This window comes from Watersipora subatra, chromosome 1 (genome assembly GCF_963576615.1).
Source record: "Watersipora subatra chromosome 1, tzWatSuba1.1, whole genome shotgun sequence".
In the NCBI taxonomy this organism is placed as follows: Eukaryota; Metazoa; Bryozoa; class Gymnolaemata; order Cheilostomatida; family Watersiporidae; genus Watersipora; species Watersipora subatra.
This window is the reverse complement of record NC_088708.1, coordinates 23,429,801-23,452,134: the sequence shown is the minus strand read 5'-3', so window position 1 is coordinate 23,452,134 and position 22,334 is coordinate 23,429,801. Positions and strand designations below refer to the sequence as shown.

Below are 22,334 nucleotides of genomic sequence, written 5' to 3'. Positions count from 1 at the left end.
AGTAGAGATCTAACGCTATTATGTTTAATGTGACTTATCCTCAACACTATCTCAAGTTTTTACAAATAAATGTTTCACTTATCTTTTGTTTGCCAGTCATATTAACTTTAACTAAGCCATTATGGTTAATTGACTGGCTTCATCGTATGCTATATATATAGACAATACACTGACAAATTCCATATCTTATCCATTACTTGTATATTCAAATTCAGCATTATGTTCTTTTGTAGTTTTTTAATGTCTGGTATGTCTCTCCTTTTGGGTTGTAATTTCTCTTTGTAATTACTTTACGTCATCGGGTCTTTATTTGGAAACACAATTTAGTTTTTTCATCGGTTGAAGATACACTTGCCAAGAATATCGCACCGGTCACAAGGTCACACATTGTGATATCATCTAATCTGATCATTTGATCAGGGAGTCTATCGCGCTAGCAATTGTGGAAAGGATAGGTCTTTAGCTGCAGCTTATGGAAATATTTGGTCAATAAGCAGATATTTCTGGTAATGCCATTATACTTTTGATCAAGGTCCAACAGCCCTCAAGTCATCCACTAAATGTGCCAATTCTGTTAATAAGTCATCTATAGCTGTTGTTGGTATTTTAGAGTAATTAAATTTTTACTTTAGCAAAATTGTTTAATCTATATATATATATATATATAGATCTATATATATATATATATATATATATATATATATATATATATATATATATATATATATATATATATATATATATCTCAGTGTTTGTCCTTTTGTTAACCCTATGTCCAGTTATAGAAGTTAAAATCTAGCAAGGAGAATTTCGCTTGGCACTAGTTTGATCTCTAGCCCTCCGGAGCTAGGGCCGCGAATTAAACCATTAAGCTACTCGGAATAACATTGATACATTGGGCAAATAGTCATTACATTGGTTAAAATACTCTCGCTTAAAGCGCTTCCTTGGGGTTAACAACTAGCATTAATGACTAGCATTTGCATAACAATTGTTAAGCCGGCCCGTAACATGGGTATATATAAATCTCAATGGTTGTGTTCTGTCATTTTGTGAAACCTTGTGTTCAGGTATAGCGATTTACATATAGTGAAAAATCTGCACATCACTAGATTTGATCTCGGGACCTCCAGATCTGGAGGTGACGAACTTAACCATTACACTACATAGACTACAACTGTTTGGTTGGGCAAATAGTCATTACATGGTTAAAATACAATGGTTAACAACTAGCATTGATGACCTTTATATGCATAACGATTGTTAAGCTGGCCCATAACATGGGTATTGTTTTAGTAAAGATTTTAGTAAAGATCTAGCTTTCCAGGTAAGTTACTCAAATTCATTAGGTAATTATTCTATTGCCGGGCATTCGTCTAGTAGAAATATACAGACTAATTTCTAGTAGTCTAGACGGAATATATGTAGGAATATGGATTGGATTTGTTGTCTAGCTAAATGTATATACCTCTCCGCGCTTGTTTCTTTAAGCTGGCATTAGGTAATTATTCTATTACCCGCGCAACGCTGGGCATTTAGCTAGTAGTTATATATGCATTATAACATTATTAGCATGACGCATCTTGCATTTTTAGATAGTATTTATTTTATGGAAATCATATAAAATACGGTAGGCAGATCTATATATGCCTGAAAACTTCATTCATGTTAACTGAAGAATTTAATCAGAATGTTAAATTAAAGTGACACCTTCTGTATTATTTGGAGAATTTAAGATATTTAGTAGTATGAACTTGTTTGAAAGTTTCATATTTTTATTGAATAAGAAACAGATTGCTTTGTTTTAGTTGTGTTCTGAAGTTGTGTGAAAAGCATGGATGAGAAGGATGCTGCGGAGACGGAGACCAGCAGCAAACAGCCAGAACTGAAGAAGGAAAATTGCATTTACAGAACTGCAGCAGTGGTGTCAGAAGGACTGGAAAGGTTTTTTTATAAGTAAGTGACATATGTCTATCCGCATGTGTCATATGACATATGCCTATGCACATAAGTAAGCTATTGCCTGTGCGCATCTACTTAATGCACTATTGAGGGTATTTGCTCGATTTGCATTTCGTTTCATTCGCATTTGTATGTTGTCCGTTATCTATTTGTATATTGCATTTGTTCGTTTAATGCACTTGGACACGATTGTTAAATTAGGTATGGTTCAACTTGAAGTAGGCTAAATTCTATCATTTTTAAAAAATATTTGTTACATCTAGAAAAATAAACAAATTAAACTCCTCCCTAACATCTGTAACTCCAAACTAGTCAGAGATGTTTTGTTTTCGCATTGATATTTTGTTACTTGCCTATTAATGCTATTTCAGCAGTATTTCATCATCCTCGCTATTGTATGTAGGAAACCCAGTAGTTGGGATTACTAGGCCTAGCAAGTCAATTTGGCACAATCCACAATCTGTGTGTTTTCCAATCTCAGCATAATCTTGAACATCGAATCTAATTAGACCTCCATAGGCAGTATCTGTTAGCGGAGAAGGTAAATCGTAGAAATTGTATTATCGCTTGACTAACCATGAATAATGAGCCAGTGCCTAACCCTTCAACTGTTTGTTTTATTGATTTTGGGTTCTACATTTGTGTCTGCCTCCATATGTATCTCAACAGCCTGCCAGACAATCAATGTCAAAGAAATATCTCCTACTCCGCATGATTCAATAATAACATCTAGTGAAAGCAGCTGGCTTATTGTCTGTTCAACCCAAAAGCATCGTTGGCTGTCAGTGGAAGCTCTGCTAAGCGATGTAATGGTCACTACTTCATATGTGATATTAGCATTGTTTGTAAAATACAAATTCTCTGTTTGGTCTTGCAAAGACACAAGTAAATAGATAGTATGCGCTACAAAGACCGCATTATCTTTCGTATGTGTATTATTATTACGCTGTGCATAATTTCAAAAACATCACAAACAATGTATCTGTGATCTTGGCTGAAAATGTCTGAGTGTTTTAATAATTGTAGACAAACCCACTTGCGGAGGGCATATTGGTGTTAGATATCATTTCATTTACCATGCATTTTTAGCGGATAGAACCTCAATCTGTTGCGTCCAGGTCTGGCGCACTAGACCGCTGAGCCACAACCACTCTGCACTATCTATAGCTTAACAAGTATTTAGTTTTAACATCGCATGCTTTTACTACAGAGGCGGTTTTACTACTTTTACTACAATTGTCTGTAGCAGTGAAGGTTCAACTATTTGTTGCAGCTTAGGCTATGCTGTAGCCAGCCGACCTTGGACCGTAATATTGGCCACAATCCTCATTACAACTCTGTTCGGTCTGGGCATGTTTCGGTTTGAGTTGAAGGACAGCTCTGCGCCCATATGGATTCCCAGCAATTCAGAGAATCTCGAACAGCAAAGATGGGTTGAAGAGATGTTTCCTACGAAGTATAGATATAACATGCTTTTAATAACTGCAGAAAACGTCCTTGAACCTGCTGTGCTTAAACAGGTACGTATAGTCAGTTTTAAAACAGCAATTACACTCGTAGTATGGCTGGGATACAACATCAAGGCACCAGAACCCTGCGTGAATCAGTGATTATGATTTGACTATTTGAAACAAATTTTTTTTTTAGTGATTTCAGTTAATTTTCTGACTTAAGTTAGACAGATGAAAGAGTGATTTAAAATTTGAAAAACAAATAAAGTAGTTTAGTATTTCTTATTGACAGTTAATTAAAACTAAGTTGGAAGAAAATTTAGCTCAGATTTTAGCACTAATTTTGTTAAATTACCAACAAGAGCAGTTTTGGTAGTACACTTGTAATAAGACAGTAAGAGCTGGCATTGTGTTAAATACTATGTTCTATCAATGTATGCTTGGAGTAGACATAATATGGCTAAAAAAACACTCAATTGCAAAATAGAAATCAGCAATCATAGTAAAGTTACATATAGTTCACCATCCTTGACCTTTACTTAATTTGATGTTTTTATCTTTGGATAATAATGATTTTTTGTTGATTGTAATTTACAGTAACATAATTTGAATACAGTAGTAGTATAAAAACAATTCTATAATAATGCACCTCAAATGCAAAAACATAATTTTTAAATTGAATAATGATCAAAACAGAGGAATTGATGATGACTACTTACCTTATTTATTTTTAAAGTATGCTCTGTTTTGTAGATGTTTGTAGGTACATGTTTCATGCTTTTTAGAAACATTTGATTGAATGGGTAGACAACTTCTGTCTATCCATCCCCTGCTTGGCTTAGTAGACTCTGCTTTGTATATATTTGACAAATCAATGAGTACAGAAACATATCTGTTTCTGTACTCATTGACTTATCAAATATTATCAAATCATTATTTAGTGACTGAATTTGAATAGTGGTTTTATTTGTGAGATATCATGAGACACAAACCGGTGAATTTTTTTTAGTCCCAATCTGATTTTAACTGATTTGATTTTCAGTTAAGAAAAGTAATTTGGGCACAACTTTAGAAGGCATCAAGTAATAGTTATACTATGAGATTCCTGAATACAAAGCTATTTTGCTCCAAAATTTGTATGTTTAACTGCCATAGGATAAAGACATTATTTTTATATGAATGCACTATAATTCATTTAATTCGTTAGACATCGCCCAAAAACCTAAGATAATTTTTAAATAAATATCGTGGGTATTACTCATAGCATTAAATGAAATAGACTATACAGGACTAAAAAAACTATGTTTTAAAAGTTTGTAAAAATGAAATTAATAACCTAAGAGTCTATAAAAAAAGTCATGAACCGAAGTGTAGGCTGGGTGGTTAGTAGATCCATCCAGGGTGTGATAGAGATCTGCTGTGGAACTTACTCTAACTTAGACTAAGTAAAGTTTAGACCAACTTATTTTCGACAAGTTTTAGTATTTTTGTATGTTTTTCAAACAGCCAGGTAAGCTATGTGTTTGACAAGTCGCCGGCAGCCGCGCCGGGCCAGATATTGCAGATCTCATTTCATCACAATTTTAACGTTTGAGAATGTAAACACTTCATATCATCAGATAAACACTTCATTCTTGACATTGGAGTTGTCTTCACATTCTTTTTAGCATTTTGCACATTTTTAGTTTCATAAAATACTCTAATAAAACAAAAATGGCTAGTGTATCAAGTAGTCCTTGCATATTCACAGCATTACAGCAGGTTTCATTTGGTTTATATAGATATACTTTAAGCAATGACTTGGAAAAGAAGGCCTCAATGAACAGCTATTAATCAGAAGTCAGACTTGACTACTTCTGCTTGGAGTTTCAAGCAATAGTATGGAAGAATCATAAGTCTGTTAGCATATATAACATTTGATATTCTGAATGTTTGGTAGATGCTAGAATATGATATACTGGTGAAGGAACTGACAGAGTTGAACAACAGTGAGAGCGATCTCTATAATTTTAATTGGACTTCCATATGCATAAGGTATGACCTTCAGCTTTAGATAAAATGCCATAAATCTAGGATTAACTTATTAAAAGTGCTCAATCACTCAAACAAATGAAGGTGAATGTTTTTAATATCAGGCTAATATTTAGAACATGCGAGTAAGTACTAAGAGCCATAAATTTTTGCCAGCATTTTCTACAACAGTTTGTTAAGTGTTATAGAACACGAGCTGAGGGCCTTGTTTTATGAGAAACTACCGGAGTAATATATTCTCATTAATTTTGTTATGCTAGCATTATACAAGCTCATACAAACGAGAACTTAAATAAGGCGTTAAGATGATTGGACAGTCCTACTGCACACTGATGAGCTTAAAATCCCATAAAAATGACATTAAAGCTCAAGTGCTCATTTATGTATGTTAAGTGAAAAATCCAATTAAAATATATTTATAATAATAATCAGAAAACAAAATAGTTTCATATTCACTTAACACAATGTGTTTATAACTTGATTAGTGCTTGAAACAAACACTACACTGAATGGGTAGACAACTCTGTCTACCCATTCACTACTGAATGACGGTGTGTGTCAAGGAGGATCCTTTAAAGCCCTACTTTGGATTGATCAACATGTTTGGTAATCAGTTTTGGGAGTGTGGGAGAGAGCTCGTTGTTTCCAATATGGTCAAGTGGACAAAATGGAATCACAGTGTGCTGTGGGAGATTATCAAGTGAGCCATGAAAAGTTATCAATAAATGGTCATTTTTGGAACTTCATCTATATAATTTTTGTTGACTTTTTCTATCATGAAACAGCGAAAATAAGTATTTACACAATTATTTCTCAATACCAGAAGGTTGACTTTTTCTATCATAAAACAGGGAAAATAAGTATTTACACAATTATTTCTCAATACCAGAAGGTTGACTTTTTCTATTATGAAACAGGGAGAATAAGTATTCACACAATTATTCTTCAATGCCAGAAGGTGACTGATTGGTGTAGGTCTTAGTGTGTCAGTTCACGAAGCTTGGAGCCATGAGTTCAAGTCTCTTTTCAAGGCAATCGTTTATCCTAATCTCTGACCTTGGCTTTAGACCTGATGAACATGTCTTATTGTAATAAAGATTAGTGTGATACTAAACGCGTTCATCTTCATCTGTTCTAGTGATTGTCTTCTTTTTACTTTCAGGCTTTCAGGGCAGTGCTTATCAAACAGCATTCTAGAACTCTGGGATTTTGACGCTGAGGCTATTGGTAAATTGGAGCGAGTCGAAGAGGTTATTGAGAAGATTGCCTCAACATCTGTTAGTCCTGTCACTAAAATGAAATTTGTTCCTACCAACTTGTTTGGAGAGATAACTTATGATCAGGATGATCGAATTGTTGGTGCTAAGGCTACTAAGATGATGTACATTATTGAAGCCACCACAACAAATGAGTTGGATACTAAAGTGGTGGTATGTTTTATGTTCAAAATAACGGTTGATATTCTCCGTCTAAGAGTGTCTGATCATATTATCTTTTGATGTTTAATTTATTTTGTGATGTAGAAAGGTGGACCATGTTAGTGAGTCACATTGAGGCTGAGCATACTCTAAAGGCGTGGTCACACGAACACCGAACCGACGTAGGATCGGTTCGGTTCGGAGGCTGGTTCGGTTCAGGGCACATGTCACACGGCCACCGAAGTAACTTCGCTTCTTAGATACCATACGTATAGAGACAAGACACGGTTTCATTCGTAGTTTTTATGTATTTGAGTTAAATATTTCTATTGTAAACAAAAAACTTTGAGGAACAATTATAATTACACAGCAGATTTATCAGAAGATCGTTCAGCTGCTCAAAATAAATCACTCGATACAAAGATTTTGCTAACCCTTCCCATCAACATAATTATATTTTTTTTATTAACATATGAATGTTTTTCTATGCTGAGTACATAACAAACAAAATCAGTCTTTATCATAGTACTGTGGTTTTACATAAATAAATCAGTCAACGATACTTCATCAGGATGAATATGACACATTACTTATATTCCACACGAAAGAAAATCACAACCATTTCCTTACATTTATGCAAAACTTAAGTGCAACAACTTACATTTATGCAACCCAATCACAAGTCCGGGTGAACCTTGTCGTAAATTGCTTCATGTTGTTTATTTAGCGAAATAAAAGTATCATCTCATTTCTTTTTTAACTTTACTCACACGCACGTAAGAAGAAATGTGACGCGTGCTCGCTAGAATTCTAGAATTTTAACCAGCCAATAAGAGCAAGGGTTCGGCACGAAATTTCGAGCAGTACCGAAATAGTTCGTTTCGGTCAGAAATGTCCTCAGCCGAACTTTTTAGAGCTGAAAACGACGTCGTTTTGCGTCATTTAGTTCGGTTCGGTGCCCGTGTGACCACGGCTTAAGGCTACTTGTCTGATGACCTTTGACTTTTGATGAGGCAGAACACTCTTTGTCACTGTTGGTGTAGTGAGAGTGCCTCATATGTTTGACAGTGTGCTATGATATATTTATCTCAGGGTTTCGCAATAACGCTCATTATGTTTAGCTGTCAGCTAGGCAACACTCATTTCATGTTTGGTCCACAGTATAAAGCTCTTTTTCTAGCATCTGGAGTTCGCAGAAATTGATGTTGGCCCGCCACGACCTGCTGATCTTGCGATCATTGTCAACCATCTAAATGCACTTTTGTTTGAACCCAACTCTTTCTTTTCTTCAGCACTAAGTACATTCAGACATCAGTGATGCGCATGTATTGCTTATAGGCAGCTGTCGGTGTTGCACTGTAGTATTGAATAGACAACTCCTAATTACCCCTAATAGCTCTTGATTTTTTGACAGTCTGCCTACAACAGGATCAATGACCAAGTAATCTCAAAGACATGATTATCACTGCACTCCGGTTACAATAGTCATCAAATACAAAATAGAAGCATGTCTGTCTGCGCTTTTGTATTGTAGAATAACAATCCTAGCAGCTCTTTAACAGTGGATTTACTAAGAATTCTCCTAGAATGTTCTACATTTTTTGTTTTATGACAGGCTTTCGGTAATAAAGTAGGCTATAATTCCTTCTTAGTATCTGGGAACCAGAGTAAGCGTGCCTTGTGCAGTGCTGTACCTAATAACTAAAACTAACAGCTTTTCCATTGTATATTTGGACAAGAGCTCAAAAGTTTTGTTTATAGATTCTCTGGTTGGTTAGCCTGTTCAGCAGGTGTTGATGGAACCAATGAGGCTAAGCAATGTTTCACTCCTCCAATAATCTTGCCATAAATTCTAAAGGTTTATTTTCTCTTTGCCAATACTTTTCACTTTCCATACGCATGACTGTCACCGTTTTTTTAGGGGCCAGACTTGTTGTGGGAGAAAAAGTTTATAGATTTGGCAGTGAATCTAGACAAGGAAAAAAAGGACCCAATCAAAGGCATTGACGTAAGCGCCGTAAGAAGGCAAGTGTGTGACTTAGTTAAACGTATATATGATGGGGTTGTTATTTAATACCAGCATCAAGGTCAGCGATGCTCAATATATTTTTCATTCCCCACACCAATTATTTTCACTACAGCCGTGTAGGTTGAGAGCAATCATCCTTAGTGCATGCGCAAGCAGATTCTTTACTCTCTAATAAGATTGATTGTGGTGCATTTATACGGAAAACAAAAGTTCTAAGGTATCTAATTGAACCAGGCATTTCTTCAAGTGAGCTTCTTCCTATTAAATAAGTCTTAGTAAGACTACTCTTATAGTGGTTCCCAAACGCGCCACTACTCTTATTATAGTAAAGATTATCCAACACGTTTGGTAAGTTGTTGGTTAGGCAGTTGGTAGTGTTGGTCTACTAAGCTGAATTTCAGGAGTTTGATTCCCACATAAAGCTATTTTTATGAAATGCTTCAATTTTTGAGGATTTCAAATATTACAATATATTTTATGTATTATTAATTTTTGACGGTTTAGTATGACGATTTTAAACAAAGTTGCAAGATCAGTGTTTTATAATGAAGTATAGAGGTTGGTGGTAAAAAATTAGTTTGATACAAAAGCAAGGAACTAAAAGAGCAAAGAGAAAGAAATGCAAAGTTTTGTTGATCGTTCCTATCACGCAACTTTAACAGTGCCCATAACTGAAGCGTATGGCTGAACTTTTTTGTAGTTTCAGAGACGAGTCGGACAAGAGCTTCCACTCAGATGTGACCTTGCTAATGGTCGGTGTTGGTCTCATCATATCCTACGTCGCTATTATACTCGGAAAATTTAACGAGCTGGAGCACAAGGTAATTTTTCATATTTCCTCTCTTATATGTGGCTGCACAAAAAAGTACCGTAGTATTAGTCACACAGACATTTATAGATTTCCCACATTATTATACCATGCTTGCAAAACATATAATGTTTAAAAAATCATTCAAAATTTATTAGTGGTTTATATCATGAGATCTGTTTAAAGTTTATAAAAACATTATATCATGTTTTAAACTCTTCAAAACACTATTACTAGTTTTAAAATTTGTATCTGTTCAAGATAAGTAAAACGCTTTTAGTAATTTATATATTTGTATCTGTTGAAAGTTTGTAAAGATGTATACAGACAACGTGATGCATATGATTGTGTCTGGTTTTGTTACACATTAAAAAATATTGTGTATTCCAAAAAACTCTAAGCTTATCATAGTGGCCAACTTTATTTATAATTGCTTCATCATAGTTTGAATTTTTATCGCAAGGTTCTATTTCTTGTTGAAGGTGTATCTCGCTTTATTTGGTGTATTTGGGATCGGACTAGCTAGCCTTGCATCCTACGGGTCTGCTTCTGTTATCGGGATGTTCTATGGACCAATCCATCCCATACTACCCTTTCTACTGCTCGGTAAGTGTCACTCGCTGTTAACATCGGAATAATTTTTTTATAAATGTTCGGTGGCAATGTCGAGTACTTCAGGTTTCTGAAAGCAAGGGAAGTAAAAGCAACAAAACAGAAATGACTTTTGATGATTTAAGGAATTCGCTTCTACTCTACAAAGGTTAATTATGTCCTCTGTTTGTATCATCTTAAAAATGCTGGCTGTATATATAGCTAACATAGGTATATATGTATGTGTTAAACACAATGTAGTTATTCTATTGGTTGATATGACTCGTATAGAGCACTCACAGTGAGCAGCAGAGAATCCTAAGGGTCAAGAATGCCTCACCCAAAACCAACAGGTTGAGGTTTAATTCCCAAAAAAGGCCAACACATAGTAGTGACAGGAATAACATCCGACTTTAAATTGCTCACTGCAACTGAGCATGTCTACAGTCATCGAGGTTTTGTCACTGGACTAAGACATGTTCAGCCAAGATCACAGAGCCATCATTTAAGCAACAATCCGCAACAACACAAACAGCTTCGGCTTGCAGTAAACTAAGTAGACATCATAATCGACCTTCGAGGGATTGACTTTGAGGCATTGATAGATCTTTGAGCTCACACGGCGTGACTTCTGTCAGCTTTCTCTGCCACAGTCACAAACTATGAAATCGCATAATGGATGTGTAAGAAATATATCGACTTTCTAATAAAAGTCGATGGTTAAACATAAACTGCAAATCTTCAGTATTTTAATTAATACTATGGTAAATTTATAAAAAAGTACTTAAAATGACAGTGTAAAATCATTTATACTAATATATCGTATTCTCTCTATCTCAGAAAGTCAAATAATAGTGTCATTTATGTGGTCATATTACATACATCAATAGCTGTCAACGCTAACCAATCGTATCCAGAATTGTAACTGAAACATTTGAGACCTTTTAGCTAGATTAATAATTTGTTTTACTACATTATAACTAAAATATAATATGTTCATGATATTTATGGAAAGTCATAAAAGTTTTAGCAATGCTCTTGTACTAATATGAGTAAATATTTTTCAGATTTGTTCTACTTTTGACGATATGCCCCCTGTTGCTGCAGGTCTCGGTGTTGACGATATGTTTGTGATAGTCGAGGCCTGGAACAACCTCAATACTTATCAAAAGACCTGTGAACTGAAGGTGAAAATTGCTTTTACGATGCAGCATGCTGGAGTCTCGATAACCGTCACATCCCTTACAGACTTCGTCGCTTTCGCCATCGGTGCGACGACGGTGAGGCTAGTTTACGACTCATTTAAGACTCATTTACGATCATTTGCGGTTGTTTTTGACGTGTGAGGAAATCTGATTGTCAAGATGTTTCAAGATTAAAATTGATAAAACTTGATCACGATTAAAACGCTCAGAAGAAAATAACGTGCAAAACTATGTCACTAGTAACTATCATTGCTATAGTTGATATCCGCTATTGCGTTTAAGTTGAAGCGATACACGTCTCTATTCTTTTGGCTTCTATGCAACTACAGACGTCATAATCATACTGTCACTTGATCTGAGCACTTTAATGGCAATCAAATTTTATCAATTTTGATCTTAAAACATCCTGACAGTCAGATCACCTCAAACATCAAAAGAATAAACAATAGAAAAATAACGATAAAATTTACTAAATATTTTGTGCAAGTTTATCTTCAAGCACAAGTTATATTGTACTATTACTAGATAGAACTTTCTAGAACTTTCTCCAAATTCTTTGGTCAAAGGTCAAACAGTTTGTACATAGAGATAATTGTATATTGGTGTTTGATGGTATTAAACGGACACCTCTCTTAAAATCTTCTCTAAGTGAGTGTTCAATTTGTGATAAGTTCATGCAAGTCTCAACTTATGGACATGCAAGTCTCAGCTTATGGACATGCAAGTCTCAACTTATGGACATGCAAGTCTCAACTTATGGACATGCAAGTCTCAACTTATGGAATAAACTGATTAGAAAACCTGCAATGTGATCGCTTACGAGTCAATGTGATCACTTACGAGTCAATGTGATCATTTACGAGTCAATGTGATCACTTACGAGTCAATGTGATCACTTACGAGTGAAACGGTGAAATAGCCCACAGTTTATTAACTTCTGCAGTGCAAAATTTTGCAAATTGAAAGTTTCAGCGACATTCACCCTTTGCTCTGATGTATAAAAATGAATTAGTCTTTATCCAAAGCAAATACCTATTCACAGTACTTATGTTGAGCGGCGTGACCTAGCAAGTCCTGAGTGTAGTCCAACAGAAGGACTGAATTTTCAGTCATATTATTCTTTAAATTGGCACTTATTCTTAATCGTTGAGCATGGTTGCAGTGAGAAGTCGAATTACTCTTGATAGATCAGAGCAGGTACAGATTTACTCTTCATTGCAACTGAGGCATTCGCTACCTGCGAGGCATCATGTTGGCTATAGCCTGTTACTAGTTCATACAGCTCATGTACTAACATTCTTTTAGTTGCCATATAGAGGTTTGTTTAGATTACCATCTATTCCCTTGTTGCAGACCCTGCCGGCTTTGAGATCCTTCTGCGTATACGCTGCCTTAGGAATCCTTTGCCTCTTCATTATCCAATCAACGTTTTTTGTCGCGTGTCTCACTATTGATCAGCGACGACAAGACACTTCTAGAGATGCGTGTTGTATCTGGATTAAGTATACAAGCTTTGAGCCTAACCGTTGTAGTCAGAGAGTTTTCCTTCCCTGGTTTCTGCGCAAGTTTGTCGCCCCCTTTCTTATCACACTGCCCATGAAAGTAAGTTCTCTGATAGCTAACTGTCTACTGATATAGCTTTTGTTAGACACAGATCTCACTAATGAAACAAAGGTTAATGTCATGAATGCTTTTTCAGCATTCTTAGTTCAATAAATCATGATACCCAGCTCGATCTGTGGTCCATTTCTATAGTTTACTTGTTGTTATGCGGGACGCTACGTACATTCCGACCTCCATCTATTAAAAAATCTTACACAGTATGAGTCACTTTATCACTATGTTTTCATAGAGCAGGTATGATGCGTGTTTGGAGTTGTGCGCTCCTTGAGTGAGCTCCTTTTAAGCTAAAGAGCAAAGACAGACACCTATTTTTTATCTATCATTTAGTCATATTGATGCAAGCTTAGTGCCAGCATGTGTTAAAAGAGGCTGACAATTCATACCTTTCACTTGATGCACTCTATGCAACTACAACTATTGCTAGCAATAAACAATTGTCAGGTGTAATGGCTATAGGTACAACTAATAATAGGTTAAAGGTATATAGGTATAGGCTATACGTTAAAATCACTGCTTACTAAATATCTAAGAGAAATATAGTTTATCTGCTGTTTACATAATGCCGGTAGTTTGCAAGTTTGGGTGATGATGCAAATTTCCGCAAGATGAAAACTGCAAACACCCGCAAGTCAAGTGAGTTATTTTACTCACAAATGTTTTTTTAATGTTTCATGCTTGCAAAAAATGGAATTGGTGATTGCAAGTGATGCGCAAGAAAATATGGTGCAAGTTATTTTATTTCAAACTTTGTCGAAACTTCAATCTGTTTTCATTCTTAATACTAATTTCAAAACATAGTATCAGGATAATCATAAAAAGAAATGTATTGGAGGATCCGTTATGTCAAGAAATTGTGCACTGCTATGACCTCTGGCATAAACTTCCTTATTGTTTTAACAAATCACCTGCGTTAAACTAGTGCGCAGTAGATTTTTAATTCTTAAAATTTTATCGCTATAACTGGACATGCAGACAGACAAACATACAGACAAACATACAGACAAACATACAGACAAACATTGAGATTTATATATATATAGATTATCATGATTCGCTCTAAATTACAGCTAAAAGTATCCGTAGCCATTAAACACGTCATCATCATTTGTCTGAATTTGTGACTGAAGCACAAACATAACATTACTGTTTAATGACAAGCATAAAACATTTGTTCTTCAAAACTTACATACATTTTCAACATATAAAGAGGCCCATTGATACGCCCCCTCTTACCTAAAGATTAGAAGAGTTCTCACAGCTACAGGTTATACACTAGTATCCACACTTTTCTAAACCCTTATAGTTCCTTATCTGTGTGACTCATCTTTATTGCATATTTGCAGGTTCTAACGTTCAAGTCTATTCTAGTTATAAAGAAACTATTCAAGTTGAGTTAGTCGACCATTCAAAACTACCTGCTACGTTGTGTCATTGTTTCTATTTGTTGGCAGCCATTACTCAAGCCACATACTCAAGCAAACAGCTGACAGCAGATTCTTATCACTAAAATGCTTGCCAACATGTCAGCAGTCTCTGGCAAATTTTTTATTACTACGCCGCTGTTTGGTCGTCGTTTGGTCATTAAACTCCCAAGTGTTTTGCATCGATAACACATGCATGAAGTACGTAGTTCCTACTAATGTGACGGCTATATTGCTCAGTAGTCAATGTTACATCTACGCGGCTTAACTGACCAGGAACTGTTACATAGGCTATACATGTAAATAGACTCCAGTGATCAGCATTACAGGAAATACACTAAAATTTATAAAAAAAAACTGCTGAGGCAGCAGTGGTAATCACTGTCCAAGCTTTGCAAGTCATATGTAATGAAAGTTTGGAGTCGTCCTACAAGTTCTTGATTTAGCAATAGGCCTACTCTGTGTCAAAGAATACTTTTTACTTGTTATTATCTCCAGATGTTACTATCTGTTTTGCAGGAAGTGAAAAAGCGTTACTAGTTTTATCATGCCATGTTGTACTGGTTCATAATGTCTATTGTAGGTGTTTGTATTGAGTTTGACAGTTTGCCTTCTGGCTCTCTCCACCTATGGAACATACTTGCTAAAAACCGACTCGGACCTCTCTTGGTTTCTTCCAATTGATTCCTACCTTAAACGGTTTTTTCACACCCAAGATAAATACTTTGATAAGCTTCTTGCTGCCAACCTTTACATAGGTATGTACACGAGTATGCGCACAAGTATGTGGGTGAAAGATGCTTACGGAATGTTGTTAGTCATTTTCAATTTACTGCCATTTAATGAGGAAAAATGAGTAACTAAACATGATATTTCAGCAAGTAAAGCGTGTGATGCTTCTAACTGATTGTAACAGATTGATGGGTTTTCATTTGCTTTTAATTGGTTCTGGAAGGTAAGTCGATTGATTTTAATAGTTTGTACTATATGCATACGAATATATGTGTACTAGCCAAATGCCCTAAAAATAAGTAAAGTATAAAAATGCCCTAAAAATAAAATAATAAAATAATTACTCAGGGAATTCGGGTAATTTATCTAGTAAGGCAATAATCTAAATTTTTACTAAAACAATAGCCGTGTTTGAAACCAGCTTAATAATCGTTACGCGTAATGATGAAGTTTAATAGTTAATAACACCAGGCCCTTTAAGCGTAAATATTTTAACTGATGTAATGAGTATGAGCATAATTAATCCATTGATTGCATGTAGCTTGTGTGGCTTAATGAACAAGGTTGCAGCTTTCAGACCTGCAGGTACTGGGTTCAAAATCAGTACATATAACATTTTTCATTCCTTAAGTTTATTGCTATAACTAGACAGACAAATGACAAACACTGAAATTTATATATAGACTAATACTATATTATTATTTAGAGCTATTGTTTGCAATGTAGCTACACCAGTAATTCTTTTGTTTGTGGTTTTCGAAAACATTCAATCTTTTTTCACTAACAAACGTGAACCAAATCATAGTTATGAACACTGTTAATCAAGCTTTAGTCCCAGACCAGTGTGATCAGCTTTGTTAATGTCATGCCTACTCACACCCTTTATCACAAGTACTGTCTTACACTCAAGTGCATAGATCAGCTCTACTAATGTTATATCTACTCACACCCTTTATCACAAGTACTGTCTTACACTCAAGTTCATAGATCAGCTCTACTAATGTTATATCTACTCATCTCTTTATCACAAGTACTGTCTTACACTCAAGTTCATAGATCAGCTCTACTAATGTTATATCTACTCATCTCTTTATCACAAGTACTGTCTTACACTCAAGTTCATAGATCAGCTCTACTAATGTTATATCTACTCATCTCTTTATCACAAGTACTGTCTTACACTCAAGTTCATAGATCAGCTCTACTAATGTTATATCTACTCATCTCTTTATCACAAGTATACTGTCTTACACTCAAATTCATAGATCAGCTCTACTAATGTTACATCTACTCATCTTTTTTGTAACAAGTACTGTCCTAAACTTATTCTCTTTCCGAGAAGGTTGTCTGTTTATTAGCATTTCGAAAATTTGTTTGAATCTGTACTTGGCACTGCATTGGGGCAACAGCTTAGACTGGGCATTTTTTTGTTATTTGCAGATATTGTTTTGGCTTGCAAGACTTTTTTCAAGGACACATTCCATTTTTATAGTGGCACTCTTGGCACCTAGAGTGATGCTCCTAAACATTTGTGTTTAAATTTTTGTGTAAACCACTTGCATGAAAAATAAAAGAAATGATTTTTTATCTATGGATCTAAGTTAACCCTGGTGCCTTTCAAGTTGTCATAGACATTTTTCTATAGTGCTCCAACAACTTACCAGAAAGTTGTTATCAGTGGCTATAACCATTGTCAGCGTCTAAAATGGAAAGTTCTCGTAGATATAAAAGTCTACTGAAGATTCTTCATTCTGAACATTTACCTAGACTGTGCACTGTGTGACAGCTACACTTCATCAACAATTTGTGTGATAGCAACTATAAATTACTGTCCAATCAGGTTTGTAATCAGAATGTGATATAGGATTTCTTATGGATATATTTGCCCTTTCAGGTGATATCGACTATTTTAACTCACGATATGAACTAAGCAATATTACTAGAGAACTCGAACAAAGCAGGTACATACGAGGCGAAGTAATAGGCTGGCACAATGGCTTCTCTACTTGGCTTTCTACCCAGGAAGCAGCCAACGCTGCTTACTACTATGGCGAGAGCTTGTCTGGTAGAAACTAACTCTTTACTCTGATGGTCTGCTTGGCTATAGATTACCACATCATTGTTATGTCTTCAATGTTTTAGTAATTACCTTGTTACACAAAATATTTGATTTTTTCACTAAAACACTTTTAACATTGCCAAAAACAAAGTTGATCATGCTTAATTACATTTTATCTGTATCAAATCTATACATAGTAGTTGATCAACGGTAAATTTCTTTAAAACGTGTACTGAGATTAGAAAGATCAGAGAACCATTCAAAAGCACTACTAGAATTTTGTCTGTATCAGTCCAAACAGATTTATTCTGTGATAATGACAAAAATACTATAATTACAATCATGTAGAATGATTAGGTATGTAGGGTGTAATGTAATATTAAATTTGCATAAAGGTAATAAATATTCTGTTGTTGTAGACACTTATCCGGAAACAAAAGAAGGATTTTATAAACTTTTGAACGCGTACGTTGTCCGAAGTGGCCAGCAGTATTACGAGTCACTCCAATGGAATGATTCAAATCCAAGAAACTATAGAATTCTCAAGGTTAGCATTTTCAAAGATAGAGGCAGCACTTGCAGTACACGCTACATAATAACAATTCACTGTATAAGTGGTAGTCAGATATCAACATGGCCAATAGTTCACGTTTTGTAAGCATGTGCCCTTGCAAGGGTGCCACCTAGGAGAAAACTTCTGTTCATACCGATGGTTTGTTACAGGCTAGCAAAGTGAGCCTTCTGGTTAATGACTTTGCGAGCAGTGAGGATGACACAGCCTCTCTTTCATTCTTTGAGGAACTGACAAATCGCTACTTTCCTGATAAAGCCTTTATTTGGTCTATCAATTTCAGAAACCTTGTAACTAATCGTACGATACAAAAGGAGTTGTACCTCAATTTGGGTCTTGCCTTCATCGCTGTTTTCATCGTCACGCTGATTCTCGTAGTGGACATAATTACATGCACTTTAGTGTGTATGTGTGTCATTTTCACCTTGGTGAGTCATCTGCTCCTACATTCTATGGGCACTATGTATTTTGTAAGCAAGTACAATAAAACATCACTGTATTACATTTCTGTATTATACCTACTGCCTGCTGTTAGTAGTAGTCATTTACTGAATTGTAGTTGATGAGACTCTGATCCCAAATTTGCACATTTCTTTCAAACTTAAACATGTAATGGAGTTTGTGCTTAAAAACTATCGCAATAGCATGATTCATTCACCTTTTTGTAGGTGAATGTTTGCGGTTTCATGCATTTTTGGGGACTAACCATAGACACATTGACTTCTATATTACTTATCCTCTCTATTGGATTAGCTATTGATTACTCTGCTCATGTAGGGCATACCTTCCGAACGATAGCTGGAACAAGAGATGGTAAGTTCACGAAATATTATTGTTTAGAACAGCGTACTATTTTTTATGTTATGAGTCGCTGTAAACCGAGTCACTGGAGATATTTGCTTTAAACATACATAATTTTCTGATGAATATACTGTAGTCTAATACAAAATTTTAATTTTGTGAGTTCTAACAACTTTGCCTCAGAAGGTTGTAAGTCGTATATACAGAGTGTCTATTAAGTATGAGAGCAGCTCTTAACACTTTCAGTAACAAAAACATATGTCTGTGTAAGTAACATCTCTCAGTTTTCAAACTTTCCTTAACATTGATTAAGCAATGATAACTTGCTTTTATGCGTCAGAATTCTACAGCCCGAGGCTTTAAACATAAACAAGATGATATACAGTAGACGCCCCTACAATATAAATACATGTAATCCTTTTTTGAGAGCGGTAATAGGGGTTTTAAAGATATACAAAGTTAAAAATACATGTAAATAGATGACTCCGTTCCAAGATCTTTCCACCTTGCCCTTTTGGTCCTGCAAAATGAAAAAAGCTAAACATGATATTTTATAATTTAATGATTGTGCAGTGTCTGTGGTACTATTGGTTTGTATGACAACATTCTTTTTTGTTGTTGCTTCAAGTTGGTTTGGGGTCCATGATTACGGTAATATTCTGTTAAGTGGAGAGCACATCTTCAGTATTAATTTAAATCTGGTCTTTTTCACTGGTTCTCTCAACAGCAAAGTCTCCACTGCAAAGAAAAAAAATGGTGTATGCCTAAAATAAGGTAAAAGATAAATATGTATTTACTGTTAGAAGTGCTGTGTCTGTCTGTCCACACATCTCTCCAAAAACTAGGTTAGGATAAAAAAATTTGTTTCCTCTTTCAACTATGAGAAAAGAGAAAATGATACCTTTAAGGTGAACTTACTCTGACTTTATGTTATATAAAATTTCTTATATAATATGATGCAAAAACCTAAGATAAATTCTTTACATTCAGTGGAATTTATGTAAACGGAAGTTTATATTATAAAGGTTTCCACTGTATCTTGTGTGCTGCTAGTGTTAGAGTTGGTACTGAACATGTTAAACAGGTTTAAGAGTGATGTATTTGTGCTCATTTCTGTAGGCATAGCAAAGCTAAACTTAGCATTCTCTGTATTAATTGCTTAGTAAAGGAGGATTGTGTGTGAATTCAGCTACTCATGGTTGTCAACAGCACTCGACCTCTCACTCAACCTGCCTGAGTAATAACACCTTAAAAATCATCATTCACTATTGACGCCACTGCTCAGTGAGAAAATCCTACCCATATACAAAATGGCTAAAGGAAATCACTGAAATAGTTGCATGCTTAACTTTTAAACTTGTGTATATGTACTCAGATTTACATAACTATGTCTTACCTATCAAGCTAGATATGGTATCTTATTGGTTGAGGCAAATAAGAAAATCATAATATGCAGATGAGAGGTTTTATTAACATCTTCTTAATCCTATTTGGTGGCTGTATGCTGACTGACTTTTCAGAGTCCTATTTAGGAAATTTCTGATTAACTTATGAGTGGAAACATATGAACAGTGGAAACTAGAAACAGATGCATTATCTGTGAGTAGCAACTGACTAGCTAATTATAGAAATTCATATTTTCAGTTCGTGCTCGTCGTACTATTACAACTATAGGACCAGCGGTTGTAAATGGAGGATTCAGCACATTTCTGGCTATCGTTCTGCTCTCTACCTCCAACTCTTATGTATTTATCACTTTCTTCAAGGTATGTACCCATCGTATGAGTGTGTGGTTTTATGTATTCATCACTTTCTCCAAGGTATGTACCCATTGTATGACTGTGTAGTCTTATGTATTCATCACTTTCTTCAAGGTATGTGCCCATTGTATGAGTGTGTAGTCTTATGTATTGATCACTTTTTTCAAGGTATGTGCCCATTGTATGAGTGTGTAGTCTTATGTATTCATCACTTTCTTCAAGGTATGTGCCCATTGTATGAGGGTGTGGTCTCACGTATTCATCACTTTCTTCAAGGTATGTACCCATTGTATGAGTGTGTGGTTTTATGTATTCATCACTTTCTCCAAGGTATGCACCCATTGTATGACTGTGTAGTCTTATGTATTCATCACTTTCTTCAAGGTATGTGCCCATTGTATGAGTGTGTAGTCTTATGTATTCATCACTTTTTTCAAGGTATGTGCCCATTGTATGAGTGTGTAGTCTTATGTATTCATCACTTTCTTCAAGGTATGTGCCCATTGTATGAGGGTGTGGTCTCACGTATTCATCAATTTCTTCAAGGTATGTACCCATTGTATGAGGGTGTGGTCTCACATATTCAGCAATTTCTTCAAGGTATGTGCCCATTGTATGAGGATGTAGTCTTGTATTTTTCACTTCTTCAAGGTATGTAAGCATCCAATGGCATGAGGAAGTGGTGCTGCACACTTACCAACTGACTATGTTAAACCGTGCAAATTTGAAGACTTAATAACAATCATATATCATATATAGTCCTGATCTCTTCTGAAAATGCAAAGGTTGTTTTAGATTTATGGTTCAAGTCAGTTTAAATAGTTGCAAGCGTATTATATCATAAATAGTATATGCATGAATTAGCTACGGTATAATTGCAGCCGCCATTCAACAAAATCTCTTTTCCTAACTATATTCTGAGTCGTTGTCTCTGTGCATGGCAAATCTATCATCGAATTTACCCATGCTGATGATTAGTTTTTGTGTCAATATGAATCAACACAACATAGTGTGAAGGCCATACTTTGTTATTATGGAATTCAGTAAGGATTGATTGACAGTAACAATGTTCTCAACTGGCCAATATGTTGTTCAGTATAATAAGAGACACAAATTAGACTATTGTTACAAATGCCCCCAAAGCCATGATACTTTAGTTGACATTGAAATTTGATTTAAGAATGAATGCATACTTGGTTTCTCCAAATGAATTCTGGCATAGCACAGCCTAATCCGTGTTTAGAGTTTTTCAAGGTACAATCCTAACTCATAGATATCAGTTGTGCCATTCTCTAGTGTTTGAAATCACACATGTTGGAACCTGCAGACTGCCAGATTTTACATTAAACGTTGTATATTTGTTGCAGGTGTTCTTCTTGGTGGTTACATTTGGCCTGTTTCAAGGAATCTGCGTGCTACCTGTAATTCTTAGTTGGTTTGGTCCTCCCGCGTATATTTTCGCTCGAAGTGGAGTAGCCTTAACTTCTGCTGAAGCTACACATGTCAGCCTTGCAGCGCCTCCTCACACCTTAAAAAGAGAACCTGCCCAAATGAAAGGTGCAGAAGATGTTGTATCACTGCATGCTGAAACGGCAGCCTCTAATCGTCACGAAACGACAGTACTTGATCGTAACTATATTGAAATGACGATAGCTAAACCTAGTCAAGTTGAACAGACAACACTAGCAAATTTTAGTTTTCTTGAAGCAGTTAATTCTGTTGAAAAGCTCGGCACTGGTCTCGCTGTCGAACAGCCGCTGACTTGTGATAAAATAATACTCGACTGTGAAGAGTATTTACATATAGAACAATCCAACGAACTATCGTAGCTATTATTTTTATGCATTCCATTTTTATAAAGATTTCTTATCC

General features: G+C 35.4%; 1 protein-coding gene across 1 annotated transcript; it reads left to right on the top strand.

Moving 5' to 3' along the window:
• The first annotated feature begins 1,834 nt into the window (after positions 1-1,834).
• LOC137385287 (patched domain-containing protein 3-like) lies at positions 1,835-22,291 on the top strand. The gene is made up of 16 exons (XM_068071735.1): positions 1,835-1,956; positions 3,236-3,482; positions 5,353-5,447; positions 6,607-6,874; positions 8,784-8,887; positions 9,592-9,712; positions 10,182-10,305; positions 11,398-11,570; positions 12,849-13,097; positions 15,123-15,297; positions 17,166-17,336; positions 17,750-17,877; positions 18,054-18,329; positions 18,570-18,714; positions 20,347-20,468; positions 21,830-22,291. The coding sequence occupies exons 1-16, from the start codon at positions 1,835-1,837 to the stop codon at positions 22,289-22,291; spliced, it is 2,982 nt and encodes a 993-aa protein (XP_067927836.1).
• The last annotated feature ends 43 nt before the right edge of the window (positions 22,292-22,334 follow it).

What these genes read in the sequence shown, in the direction of transcription:
- LOC137385287 (XM_068071735.1), top strand. Translation starts at nt 1,835, where the DNA reads ATGGATGAGAAGGATGCTGCGGAGACGGAGACCAGCAGCAAACAGCCA. An exon ending in CTGGAAAGGTTTTTTTATAA is followed by an intron (nt 1,957 to 3,235) that starts GTAAGTGACATA and finishes TATTTGTTGCAG; the next exon opens with CTTAGGCTATGCTGTAGCCA. An exon ending in TATTTATCACTTTCTTCAAG is followed by an intron (nt 20,469 to 21,829) that starts GTATGTACCCAT and finishes TATTTGTTGCAG; the next exon opens with GTGTTCTTCTTGGTGGTTAC.